The sequence below is a fragment of the Haliotis cracherodii genome, unplaced genomic scaffold (genome assembly GCF_022045235.1).
Source record: "Haliotis cracherodii isolate W230 unplaced genomic scaffold, xgHalCrac1.p SCAF_1, whole genome shotgun sequence".
NCBI classification, from domain to species: domain Eukaryota; kingdom Metazoa; phylum Mollusca; class Gastropoda; order Lepetellida; family Haliotidae; genus Haliotis; species Haliotis cracherodii.
Genome location: NW_027266264.1, coordinates 67,462,768 through 67,477,864, shown reverse-complemented (window position 1 = coordinate 67,477,864; position 15,097 = coordinate 67,462,768). Strand labels below are relative to the sequence as shown.

General features: G+C 38.9%; 1 protein-coding gene and 1 long non-coding RNA gene across 2 annotated transcripts; both read right to left on the bottom strand.

Moving 5' to 3' along the window:
• Positions 1-1,665: 1,665 nt before the first annotated feature.
• On the bottom strand, positions 1,666-6,720 carry LOC139461464 (multiple epidermal growth factor-like domains protein 11). Its single transcript, XM_071243002.1, has 3 exons — positions 5,629-6,720; positions 3,480-3,567; positions 1,666-2,380 (listed from the first exon to the last, which is right to left on the bottom strand). The coding sequence occupies exons 1-3, from the start codon at positions 6,701-6,703 to the stop codon at positions 2,161-2,163; spliced, it is 1,383 nt and encodes a 460-aa protein (XP_071099103.1). The 5' UTR covers positions 6,704-6,720; the 3' UTR covers positions 1,666-2,160.
• Positions 6,721-7,328: 608 nt separating this feature from the next.
• On the bottom strand, positions 7,329-8,760 carry LOC139461688 (uncharacterized). The gene is made up of 3 exons (XR_011653001.1): positions 8,656-8,760; positions 7,681-7,738; positions 7,329-7,406 (listed from the first exon to the last, which is right to left on the bottom strand). It is a non-coding gene; the product is annotated as an uncharacterized lncRNA (long non-coding RNA).
• Between the last annotated feature and the right edge of the window lie 6,337 nt (positions 8,761-15,097).

The window sequence follows — 15,097 nt, the reverse complement described above, 5'->3', positions numbered from 1 at the left end:
GTTTGAACAGTTCTCGGTAAAAACTAGGATCTATTCAACCCCCTGTTCAAACCAGTGTCATTTTGTACAAAATATCGTTTTGTTTACAGCTTACACAACCTTTAGAATTGAGGACAGTTGGTTTGAAGGTTTTTTCTAAAGTATTTCCATTTGATATCACGTGTAAAAATAGATCACGGTGAAAAGGAAGTCAACACCACAGACACAGCCATGCTGAATGGAAATACAATGTAAGGGAGATAACTGTATACATACCACGTAATGAAGCATACAATGCTGTCTTTCACATTTGACACAACACATTAAGAAGAAAGAAAACACATATTGTAATTCAATGCAATCAAATATGTTTTAGAGTTTTACTAATTCAAAGTTTACATACAGCAGTGCTGATACATATTTTAATCAAACCCGAATATACACATCAGGTATTAGATACAGATGTAGATATTAGCTGTGTATACCATACGGCCTCCCCGGCTGGCCCCGTCTCACAGCATCTCTGGTCTGTAACATCAACTTATCATGCCACCCGTCACCTTCATCTGCACCAGCCGTTGGGTCAGCTTCCACTTGAATCATTTCATAATGTCGGTAACCACAATCACGTGACCCACCAAGCTCTTCCAGAGAGACGTTATAGCATCTTGTTTCCATGGCAGTGTCGAGTTAGTGTCGACATTACTATGATATAGTGTATCATGGTGAAGATGTATTTGCCTTTTGGTTACCGAGAGGACATCCCCTCAACATAGGTAGATTACTGAGCTGACTTCAACCAAACCAAACGGTTCGAATACATGGCACAGCACATGTATGAATCATAGTTAAACTTTAATGGAATATCTGATTGAAATAGTCACTCAAGCATTATTTCTTATCGTTAAGTCATAAACTGCATCCGTTACTTGTCCCAACTGGAGAGTATGACGTCATCCCATCCTTTCCTGAAGAATCCGCACATTTAGATTAGCTAAAACTTCTATATTTCACGTTGAAAAGGCACAATACATATACTCAGGGTGGACTGCATGTCCTTTATGGACCTGGAAACTGGCAATAATCGTGTCTCTTAATTTTGAATATTATGTTATTCCCTTCCAACATGGACCTCTTATCCGATGTACATTTAGTTATGGAGTTATACTTAACTAAACTTTATATAGGTATTTAAATACCCAGCATCACTTAATGAAGTAATCGATTATAACGCACGTGTATTACTTCTTCAAGTCAACTGGCAAAGGTGACCATGGGCACATTTGTAACATGATAGATGTTTGATATGACAAATCTTCCTCGACACTGCCCAAAAGAATGTGCAAGTGTGTGTTTAACAGTGAAGTAGTGATGTTGATTGTTAATATTTTTGGAACGTGTTTTCATTTATATCAACAATAATCGTTTGTTCAACGTTTTTTAAATCCATGCATGTGGTCAAATCACGCCACGAGACTCTTAACAAATTGCCATGCTCGCTTGTATAGATGTTAATTTGTTTAACCATTCGAAATTATAATGAAGTTTGACAAAGTAAAATGAAGACGAAGCAAAATGTTTATTCTCTTGAATCACTCAAACAATAACACAGAAAGCTATAAGTGAGTAAATAAACTAAATATTTTATATACAGATATTCACATTAACAGCGCTCCTTTAATTTACTGTAAATGTTTATGAATGACTGAGTAAGCGAAGCTGGGTTTAACGCTGTGTTGATACGTCTTTCAGTTGTATCATGATGTCAGCTTCATGTGGGAGAAAAGATCGAAGTGATGTAGGTCTAAGACGTTTACCACATTGGTGAAACCCATGAACACTGATATGGTGCTGACAAATTTAGAAACATAATTTCAAAGAACAGTGTCATCCTTTCATGTATCCATCCGAATTGGGAAATATAATAAACAACTTGAGTCTAGCTCGTCAGTTTCTTACTCCGGGCTTTGCACAGATTGTCCCATGTAGGGAATTAAACCCAGGCATTTGTAGGGACGGGCGAAACCTTTTACTACTAGGCTACAAAGATGGAGGATTAAATGTATTAATCATTACTTCAAACAATCAATTACGCTTCTGTCCATAATAAGCGTATGTAACCGCACTGAAATGGTAAGATTTTCCAGAAGAACATGATGTAATTGATCAGACTGTCTCTTCTCAGTACAGAGTCGTGTAACCCGTGCAAGGGGAAGCCTGTCTCAGCTGCTCGTAGCCTCTGTCTTCCAACGATACTGCAGCATCTGGGATTGTTGCATACTGAGATCCAGTACTGTCTCGTGGTTCAGCCAACTCATGCAGTGACATATCATCAACTGATGAGTAAACATTGTCCTCAAAACGGGGGGAGAGGTATACCGCTCTTTTCCTTTTAGACACGCTGAAAAAAATATCGAAATTTTAAAACTTATTTTGGAATATCCACAAATATTGTCTAATTTGAAATGTTTGAAACATTTGGAAAATGGTTCAACCTTAATCATGTCGAGGATGAATTACCCTAAGATACAGCCGCGATAAACACATTATTATGCAAATATTGGCGTAATAATTTCCTCAACAGTCGTATCGGGATATTTTAATTGGATGATGTTCATTAAATCGGATATGACAAACTATTGCCCTGAAACAGTAACGCGAATATAAGCAGTTAATCATTTTCAGGGGAAACAGTAAAAGTTTAAAGACAAGATTCCTTGTTATGAACAAACATGATTAAATCATATATTTGTTTGAATGAGAAAACGCCTTATAGAGCAATGTTACACACGCGGGTATACAATTAACAACTGACAAACATAACAATTACAGCATATAAACAACATAACTATTACTCACTCGGTAGGAAATCGTTTTAGAGAAGTCAAAATAGTATATGTATGTGACGTCCAAGGGGTAGTCACACCGCAACACAGCAATATTGGTGTAATGAACGAACAAAACATATAGTTTATCTGTTTTGTTGAGGATATATTTAACATTAACCAAGAAAGCCGTTGCCTTTAAAGGCCTTAGATGTTATCATTCACATGCTTTCAGTTTCTTTTTCCCAACAGCATCCACAAGTATCCACTGTATAATATGTAGGATAAATCCCTTGGACCCTTTCGCCAGCAGGGGCGGTCGGGTAGCCTTGTGGTTAAAGCGTTTGCTCGTCACGCCGAAGACCCGGGTTCGATTCCCGACATGGGTACAATGAGTGAAGCCAATTTCTGGTGTCCCCCGCCGTGATATTGCTGGAATATTGCTAAAAGTGGCGTAAAACCATACTCACTCACTTTCGCCAACATGGCTTCGTTTTGAAGGGCATTCGAGAGACACGCTGCTAATAATAGCCGTCCAATCAGATTTTAGAAACAGCCATGGAATATCTCATATATATTGTGGTCGTTGTTTATTTCTTAAAAAATAAATTGGATAATCGAGGATGTTAATTCAGATATTAATCCGATATTGTGACTGTAAGGATCCGGACTTACATCTTAATGGTCATGACCACAATGATAAGCAGCAGAATTGCGACTACAGAGGTCCATATTAGTGTTGATGGCTGCAGACTCTTCGACTCTGAAATGTGATACAAAAGAGATAGATCAATAGCACGGAACTTACAAAAGTTCTATTCATGTTCATATATTAAGATGTATTTGAAACTATGATTTTTCACTGGGAAATGTTGTCAAAATGTCTAACTGTTTGTCTTTGCCTATTATGGCGAAGGTCTATGTTTAGTGAGTCATTCTATGCTTTTTAAGATTTATTCCGCCGGTTAATAATAATTCATTTCATATGTCATAATTCTAACGTCATTTATTGGCTTGTACAATCATTATGTCCCCCTTGTGTGTATTGTAATCGATCAAAATAACTGTGTTTCATATAACGTTTAATGAAAATATATGTATTCTCATATTAAATAATGCTTCTCTTAATACATAGAAGACATCTCCTCGACTTTAAGGTCGTGATTCCTTATTTGCACGTACATGTTCATGAACGGCGCACAATTTCGATGTTTGCGTATTTGTTGGGAGCATCTCCATTTGGAGACGTAATCTACTGCTGGGCAACTTGCCACAGGCCGGTCGACCAGGTATGACGTCACGTCACAAAGTTAACCATATTCGATTGGTGCATTTACGGAATCGATACTGCCACTTTAAAAATTCCGCCAATTCCTGGATTGAGACCAATTAGTGGCAGAACTATACGCAACCTGTTGAGGGAGCACAGCATCCTGCTCCGACGTTCCAATAATAGCCAAATTTTGGTTTCACGTCACCGTCAGGCACGTCTAGCTTGGTGTATACAGCCTCAAAAGCTTCATACGACAGGACGGGGACAGCATACTGTTCACAGCCGAGTCCAGGTTTCATCTGGACAGCTATGATGGTCGTGCAAGGGTCTACAGGCGTCCAAGAGAACGTTTTAGCAACGCTTGCGTTACTCAACGTCGTCAGTTTTGGAATTGTAATGGTATGGAGTGGCATCACAACTCATGGGAGAACACAAGTCAACTGTAAATGGGTGGGTGAGTGAGTGAGTGAGTTAGTCAGAGTGATTTATACAGACTATACACAGATATATTCTTTTCTAGAAACTCTTATCATCTTATCAATAATCATATTTTCTGACAGTCAAGACTGATAACGTATAATATTATGTTTTGTTCCTTCATAGAAATAGTTGGTGGTGATGTGAAACAGGAAGTAACTTCGCTTTCAAGATTATTGCAACGAGCACGCAAGTGTGTGTGTTGCTGCTAGTACCACCCACTGAGATACTATACCGCGGTCTTAACATGAATATCCCACTCAGACACAGTATACTGGCACCATGCCTACCAGTTTTTGTTTTATCCCGGGAAGAGCTCCTTGCAGGGTAACAACAAGTGTATTATCTTTTGGTATGACGCACCCGGGGATCGGATCTATACCTAGTGATGCTTATCCTCTTATCCTGAGAAGGCTTTCAATGTCGTAACCTTGATCAAGCAAGATTTTAAAGGGCCTCATGCGACTCTTGCTCAAAAGTTGTTTGATCAAGATTACAACATTTACGTGAGTGAGTGAGTGAGTTGGTTTTAACGCCGCTTTTAACAATATTCCAGTTATATCGCGGCGTGTCAGCTTAATGTGGGAGGAAAGCCCGAAGTGATGCAGGTCTCAGACGTTTACCACTTCGGTGAAACCCACGAGCACGGGTATGGTGCTGACAAACCTAGAAACATAATCGCGGCGCCTTAGACGACGCCCCCTACAACATTTAAGGAAAAGTATAACAATTGATCACTGAAACGTTCACTAGGGGTTAGTTAAAAGGTTAAGTATGTAGCAGCCGCAACTTACACAACATAAAAATGGTTGTGATTGTTTGTTGTTAACGCCGCACAACAATACTAATGCTATGCGACGGTTGAATCTTTACTTGCAATCCAGTAACACAGGAGCTCGTTTATGATTTTGTTGAAACTGTAAATGATAGGTTACCTTTGAATTACTTCCGCAGCTTACACATAAAGACACATACTTAAGAAATACGTTAGTTTCGCAACACAGTGGAGGGAAATGGTGTCTCGGCCAAAACGCCGTTTCTTTCTGTCAGGTGAGCTAACAAAAGGAACGTTACCATGACAGTTGACTCCCTCCCAGCCTTCAGCACAGGTAAGACAGTGTCCTGTTCTGTCACAGCTGCCGCACCTGGGGGAACACCTGCTGCTACAGTTCTCTCCATAGTAGTTCTCCTCACATTCCAGACATGCAGCATCAACTCTGTCACACCTGGCACAGTGTGACGGACATCTGCTGTTACACTGAGGCCCCCACCAGCCGTCCTTACATCCGTGTGTACAGTTTCCCGAGTCACGGAAACATTCTGTCTTAAAGCAGTTTTCATTACAGGTTCGATTACAGTGGTGTCCATAGCTACCCAGTTTACATCCATATAGGCAGGCTCCATCATTTATGTTGCACGTACCATTCAGACATGTGTTGCAAGATTTGCCACATGTTTCCCCGTACCAGCTAGCACTGCATGAGACACATGTATTTCCATATTGGTGACAACTCGAACATTTATCTAGACAAGATGTGTTACAGTGAGATCCGCTGTAGCCAACTTTACACTTGACACACGAACCATCATTTTGTTTGCATGTCTTCGTAGCACAATGGTCTGGACAAGATGTGTCACAGTGAGATCCGCTGTAGCCAACTTTACACTTGACACACGAACCATCATTTTGTTCGCATTTCTGCGTAGCACAATTACGTGGACATGGTGTTGTACAGTTGGAACCCATGAACCCATTCTTACAGTGTGAACATGCACCATCAGTTCTGTCACACAATTCTGAAGCACAGTTTCCTGGACATCTGATGTCACATCTGCCACCATACCACCCAGCAGTACATCCCTCGTCACACTCGCCTGTGTTCCATCTACATGTAATATTGTGACATTGTTTGTTACATGCGAGCTGACACAAGTTACCATAGAAACCAGTCTTGCAAGTCTGTGTACAGGTTCCATTAGCCATGCACTTGCTCAGTAAACAGTTTACACAGGAGTGATAGCACATCTTGCCAGACCAACCTTCCTTGCATCCGCTCGAACACATACCCGTGGTATCGCATACACCACTTATACAATTAAGTGAGCACTTTGAGTCACACGTTTCTCCATAATGTCCTTCTTTACACATACATTTCCCGGCGGTTTGGTCACAGATACACTTGGCATGTATTTGATTACATTTACCACCGAAGTAGCAGCGTTTACATCCACCATGGCATCGACCAGTCCACCTGCGACAAGTAGACGTACACCCAGTGCTGCAGGTTTTATTACAGTCAAGTCCCCACTTGCCATCGGGACACTCTTCCAGACAGGAACTGTTGTATGAGTCAGTACGATGTGATACCGATAGCGGCGGAATGGCACAGGATTCACAGATTCTCTCAGCTGTCCTGTAGTAACCTTTTGCACAACCTGCACAATTAATGTCGTATTATTAGGAAAGTATTATGAAGCCACTGTAATTGACATTTGCATTTCGAGAGACTGTTTGTGTATACTTATCAAACTTAGTTTTTGGCAGATATAGTATATCAACGAATACCAATATATTGTGTTTAGAAGTTAACATATATAGAAATAAGAAACAACAACAGCAATCAAGATCTTATCCGAATTGTGTTCTCTGTATACATAACATTTGGTTAAGTTGTACATCTTAATCAAAGTTAAGGTTAGCTTAAGGAACGATAAACAGATAAAGGAATAAGATTTCTATAACAAACCTTTTTCTCCGCAAGTGTCACACGTCTTCGCACAGGTGACATCAATTCCGTGTTGTGAACAATCCGCTCCCTTGCAGTAATCCCCCAATGTGTCGACACAAGATTCTAGCCAAAGGCAATATATAAGAAGATACTAGTGCGGTGTACACACGTACTGTTACTATGAAATGTTATCTGTATCAACTATATCACCAGAGGTGTCCTGGGTTACAATTTTGTGGAACATTCTCTCGTTTACAATGACGCCGCCGTTAATGTCAAATTATGGCCCTTGCTTAAGTATTAACTTTTTGGTATCATTCATTCCGATTAATTTCTATATTGGTTTACATTAAGGTGGGTAGACAAGTGAGTCGGATACGATTAAATGCAGACGTACCAGATCCTGCTCTGAGTGTTGCAATGATCACGATCCAGCAATATGCAAGCAGCCGTGTCTGGAATAGAGAGACAATACTGGAAATAAGGTCACATTACAGAAACCACACTTCTGAATTGAATAACCGCTCTAGTACAGCTGTAACTGTTCTCGTCTATATGAAAACGTGATGATTGTGATGATGGAAGCTTGTTTTCCTATATTTTTCAATTAATATATAATGCTGGTAACATGACCAAGGAGCTGTGTTAAAAATAAATGGATACAAAGCTAGTTTGGATTTATAATGTAATTCATTAGGAATAGAACTTCATAGTTTGTTCCATCAGCAAGTTTTGTCTCTACTTTGTATACACAAATCGCACGAGGAATATGTCCATTTAGAATGGCAAATGATGCAAAACAGCCAGCCTTCATATAACTTCCTTTCAACATATGGATTTGTACTATTCCTTACTCGTATTTCTCATACGACAATTACCCCTATTACATTCCACCGACCTTCCCCTTCTCAGCTCTATCATCCTTAACTCATCTCATTCTCAACTCCCGAAATTAGGAGATATGAAGGCTCTGAGGTTTCTGTTACAGAGTTGTTTTATTTAATCTTTGATACATATATGTCCAATGCAATTCCCTTCGGTGTGGTCGGATACACTCACCCTTTCGCAAACACCTTGTATCTTCACTATATTTGACAGTGATTCATAATTTCATGCTTATGATATCGTCGGAATCGAACAATTAACTCTTTTCCCCTTGTTATAACAATGGTTTTGTCGCGTATATTTATTTATATGTTAATCAATCTGACATTCTACTGTTTCTCAATGTACGAAACACCAAACAGTGTGAGGATTCCTTTTGTTGTGAAACGTAGATTTCAACACCCTTTCTATACATTCAAATTGCTATTGTTTGCATTTATATAATTCATATCTATATGATTATGTTATAGACGTGACTATATATTACCTCCATGCTCCCTCTCCGTCCGAGATCACGTGTATCCTCTGCCTCTCTTGTGAGTTTAGTCGTCACTGTGACTAGGTCGGTTTACAAACAGTCTCCCCTCATGGTGTGTACATCACACTGCACTACAGTCGTTAGAATGAATCATAATTTCTATTTCCTGTTCGGAAATAGAACCACATCTGTACCCGGACATAATATGGGTTTACCCCAACTATTTATAGCTACGCATGCGTTATAATTCCGTTTAACATATTACCTCTGAAGTACTTGTTTTATATGCACCTGTTAGTAATTTACATGAAACAATGAGATCGAACTTTAATGCTTTGCTATATGCAATATTTATATCACATATCTCGTACGTTACACTGTCTGTATAAACAGTCAAGGCCCCAACAATCCTTAAACTTCATACTGCAGTATTAGCAGGTACAACAAATTAACATTTTGCCTTTCTACGTAGACACTAACGCGCGTACGCACGCGCATATACCTACATACCATACACCAAAGAGGCTAACAAGTACCATTTTTACGTCTTTTGGCATGATGCGGCCTGTTATTAAACCACCGACCTTACGTCCTCCGGGAAAACGTTCTGTACGCCAAACCGTCCACGGATGCGGTCGAATGCCGCCGAAAGTTAGAGCGTGACACTATTCGCAGTCGAAAGAATCTAAATACATACTTCGCTATCAGACAACTGAGGCAAACTCAACAGACATTTGGCGGCGCAAAACTATAGGCCACGGAGGCGGTCTCACAAACAAATGTATGTATATTCTGGGGTATTAAAGAAAACCGAAAACGTACAACACTCTCAGAAATGCTATGATACAATATGTTTCGATATTCTTGCCAAATTTATATTTGGACAAATTGTCGTCATATTTTTTAATAAGCTTACGAGTCCACACAATTTGATTGAATTTAGTCATCAATTCAATTATTATTAAAACCAGCAACAAATAAAAACAAAAGCAAACAAATAAAAGCATTAAACACTTTACAAAGATGCAGCAAGATATATTTTGTTGAGCAGCAGTAGATAATTGAACTGTTTGTTTATCTAACGATACGTGCAGGTGCGATTAACCTATGAGACACGAATAACTACAAATTACTTATGACTTAAGTTTGTAGATCTTGGTGAGGTGTTTTCAAAAATATTTCACAAGGTACAGATAAGCTTTAAGAAATTCAGTTTTTTATATTACCCATTAGTTTTTGTCTCAGGAAATGTAAAAACATGTGGATGTCTGTCTCAGATGTAGAGTTAGTGAGTGAGTGAGTGAGTGAGTGAGTGAGTGGGTGAGTTGAGTTTAACGCCGCTTTTAACAGCTTTCCAGTTATATCACGGCGTGTTAGCTTAATGTGGGAGGAAAGCCAGAAGTGATGCAGGTCTCAGACGTTTACCACTTCGGTGAAACCTACGTGCACGGGTATGGTGCTGACAAACCTAGAAACATTATCGGGGCGAACCGGGATTCGAAGCCACAATCATAGGTTTCTGGCGTGCCCAAGGGACGCAACTCTGCACAGCGCATTAGACGACTAGGCCACCCGTGCCCCCCTCAGATGTAGAAATCAGCTGAATGAATCTGTTCCTGGAGCGACATCACATGAACTAGTATCGAATTTGTATATACCATTCAGCGCCATTTTTCAATGTCGGCTTCTCGTTCTTACACCGGATTCAACATGTCCTCGACACGCATGTCAACCTTACACTCCGATAGAGCCTTTGTTATTACTGAACTTGCTACAATGAATGCAATGTGTTGAGTACATAATTCAGCGATGTTAACTTTTACATTTCTTCTATTGATAACAGTTTCCGTGATTACATGTGAGAAAGTAAACGGTTAGAAATAGTAAAGAAAGTAAGAAATAAGAGACATGGTTGGGAATCGGGGAATTGTCTGCGTGGAATAAGTACATAGTGAATGTTAAGACCTTGTTATTTCCGTCTCTTGTATATGTAGTGAAATATCACATCCGTGAAGAGCGCATCGTATCATATCGGGTAACTAAACTCGAGCAGATCAAGGCAATCGCGCGTAATCCATATGCACTTAGTTTCATTACGAAAACCGTTTGACTCTGGCGACAGTGATACATCCCGACGTTTTCTCCTGTTCTTATTTTTAAAAAACGCTTCCAATTTACTATTTTAGACTGCAATTCATGTTAACGATGTTGGTTGGGTTTTTATAAGAGTTTTAAGGCGACTTTGACCATGGAAGGTCTATTTGCCCCCGACATGTCAAATGGCTTTCAAGAAGAGCAAAGTGAGGAATGTAAATGTGATCAACCAACCTGCATCAAGCTTTTAATGAGGTAAGGAGAAGGGATACATGATCAAAGAATTAGGAAGAAGCCACATACAAGGCCAGTATGTTGACTGAGGAAGAATCTGCGAAAACCATACATCAGCAATTTTTTACTTGACCCTAAAACCTGAAGACATGTCCATTTATATATTGTACGGGATTCCAAAGCTCCTACTAATCCGTACACAGATATACATTGAAGGATCCAGCCTCGCCAAATCCCAGTTTGAGAGATTAAGCATAATCTATTTTTCAATCGAGGAGTGATTTTCTACATATTCACGGGAAGTATTTGAGGCAAGTATCATGTAGCATTTGATGAAAAAGAAGACCCCCACCCCCACCTTCCCTCCCAAAACAATAATAATATTTGATAATATACAAACAGCTTCGCTGAGACCCATATAAAGCCAGACCGAATTATTCCGTGGTCTGTTTGTAATAGTTATCTAAACTGTCTATGGGACTTATGGGTTAACATGTAACATTTGGCCCACTTGTTATTGAAATATCTTGTTGGTTGTTCAGTTTGTTTTTATTTACACCGTGTAATGCATGACATTTGTTTGGAAGTTTACAGCAATAATAAGAGGGAGACAGTACCGCTCATTGTTAATGCACTAGCAGTGTAAGGGAGAGAACCGCACAAGATCCAAAATCATGAATGCCTGTTTGTTGTTGTCTGAGTAAAGCCTTGCATGATAATTACTGTTGCGTGTTGTTTATATTAGATGTTTATCAGCCGGAAAGTATTTTATTTTACATAAAGGTATTATATATCACTATATAAGTGCAGGGTTGAGAAAAGCAGACATGAAGATAAAATATAACGAATGTGAATATTACAAAGTACAGATTGTTTCAAATATAATCTCTTTGACAAATATGTAAGAGGAAGGAGAGAAATACTGTACTATAACAAACCCATACTGTTATACCAATGTTTATCATGTATATATATATATATGCCACTTCAATACAGTAACTGAGTGAGAGGTACATTTACACATAACTTTAAGTCGATCGCTTCGCCTGAGTAACACGGAAGTCGAGACTGCCTCCTTCATCTGATAAAGAATTCAAAGCTGACACATTATTCCTGGATGGATGGATGTCATTGGTCAAAATAGATATTCATGTAATATTATTTACATGTGAGTAACAACTAACAAATAACAGAAAGTGACATATAGTGATGGATAAGTTATGGTGTGCTGACAACAAATGGGGTTTGAACAATTCTCGGTCAAAACTAGGATCTTTCCAAAACCCTGTTCAAACCACTGTCATTTTGTACAAGCTACCGTTTTGTTTACAGCTCAGACAACATTTAGAATTGTGAACAGTTGGTATGAAGATTTGTTTAAAGTATTTCCATTTGATATCACGTGTAAACATAGATCACGTTGAAAAGGAAGTCAATACCACATACACAGCCATGCTGAATGGAAATACAATGTAAGGGAGATAACTGTATACATACCACGTAATGAAGCATACAATGCCGTCTTTCACATTTGACAAAACACATTAAGAAGAAAGAAAAAAACATATTGTAATTCAATGCAATCAAATATGTTTTACAGTTTTACAAATTCATAAAACATATTTTAATCAAACCCGAATATAAACATCAGGTATTAGATACAGATGTAGATATTAGCTGTGTATACCATACGGCATCCCCGGCTGGCCCCAGTGTCTAATAGCGTCTCTGGTCTGTAACATCAACTTATCATACCACCCGTCACCTTCATCTGCACCAGCCGTTGGGTCAGCTTCGTCCTGAATCATTTCATAATGTCGGTAATCACAATCACGTGACCCACCAAGCTCTTCCAGAGAGACGTTATAGCATCTTGATTCCATGGCCAGATCGTTTTGTATACCCCACCTGAACAGAACACTACCTATGTACGTGATTCAGATAACAATGAAATAATATGTTTCAGAAGCGCAATGTCACACATAAACATAGTTGGTTAAAAAGATATTAAATACAGAAACATTAATAAAAACTCGGTCAAATAATGAACATGCAATTGAGTTTTAACGCGATTCTGAGGCAGTTTATCTATAATGGTTATTATTTTGCATTGACAATTTATATGTATATCTGAATCAACGGATTAACAAATGTTGAATGAATAAGGCCAGTTTCTCTTCTTCTCGCTGGGCAGGTTAAACAGAATCGATATGTGAAATCAAGGGAAGTAACTTCATAGTAATTTCATAGAAACTCTCTTGCAATATTGTTCTCACATTCTTCTCCCAAAAACAAATGAGATCAATTTGTTTTAAAATATATGATTTCGTTATTCTAGTTTCTTCTTATATTGGCTTAATATTAAAGTAAGTTATATAACAAGAAAATGCCTGTGACATTTTGCATTGAGACAACAAGGCAGCTGAATGTCATGACTCCAACAGTTAGTGTCGACATTACTATGATATCGTGTATCATGGTGAGGTGGTGAGTTGAAATTGGGTTTAACGTCGCGTCCAAGATTATTGCACTTATATTGCGACGTGCATGCACGTGTGTGTGTTTGTGTGGCTGCTTGTACTAGTCCGGACTGATGCCGATCTATATGAGATATCATGCCGCAGTTAAACATGAATACCCCACCCAGACACAGTATACTGACTCCGAGCCGACCATTCCTTGTTTTGGCCCCTTAATGCCGAGCGCCAGACAGGGTAACAACAAGTACCATCTTTTAACTTCTTTTGGTATGACGCGACCGGGGATCGAACCCCGGACCACGGAGGCGGTCTTGTATCATGGTGAAGATGTATTTGCCTTTTGGTAACCGAGAGGACATCCCCTCAACATAGGTAGATTACTGAGCTGACTTTAACCAAACCAAACGGTTCGAATACAGGGCACAGCACATGTATGAATCATAGTTAAACTTTAATGGAATATCTGAATGAAATAGTCACTCAAGCATTATTTCTATACTTTTTAGTCATAAACGGCATCCGTTTACATCATAAAGGATGTGCAAGTGTGTGTTTAACAGTGAAGTAGTGATGTTGATTGTTAATATTTTTAGAACGTGTTTTCATTTTTATCAACAATAATCGTTTGTTCCACGTTTTGTAAATCCATGCATGTGATCAGTTCACGCCATGAGACTCTTAACAAATTGTCATGCTCGCTTGTACAGATGTTTATTCGTTTAACCATTCGAAATTATAATGAAGTTTGACAAAGTAAAATGAAGACGAAGAAAAATGTTTATTCTCTTGAATCACTCAAACAATAACACAGAAAACTATAGTGAGTAAATAAACTACAAATTGTATTTATAGATATACACATTAACAGCGCTCCTTTAATTTACTGTAAATGTTTATGAATGCCTGAGTAAGCGAGCTGGGTTTAACGCTGTTTTGATACGTCTTTCAATTATATCATGACGTCAGCTTCATATGGGAGAAAAGATCGAAGTGATGCAGGTCTAAGACGTTTACCACATTGGTGAAACCCATGAACACTGATATGGTGCTGACAAATTTAGAAACATAATTTCAAAGAATAGTGTCATCCTTTAATGTATCCACCAGAATGATGAATGAATTCGTTTATTCTGTAAAGGGGCCACCGGCCCATTATACAAGGTACATTGGATAAGTCAGTTCATATGTACAGAGAGCGCTGATTATTACATCAGGGAACCGATTCACAAAAGCGCCCGCGAGCCATGAATAAGCGGTCAACACTCATCGGAGTGCTGTGAAGGATGCACAAAAAGTTACTGAGGCCGGTCATAACCCACAAACGCCCCGTGGATCGGGTCCCAACACATGTTACACACACTGGCAACAACCAGTCTCACATTGTTACAATGACATAGTGCTACATAACAGGCACATCTTTAATAAGAGTGTTTCTTTTCTTGAGAGCGAGAAATACATACTTTGCAAATCTTCTTATAACTTAGAGGTTGCAGCTAAATAATTGTTTTAGTTTATCCAGAGTTGGACTTATGCAATAATATTAAGGAAGTACCTGTTCCCTTAAATTCGAATAGAATGGACACTCGAGACAAATATGGAATTCAGTTTCTATATATGGCACAATACAAAACGGACAAAGACGT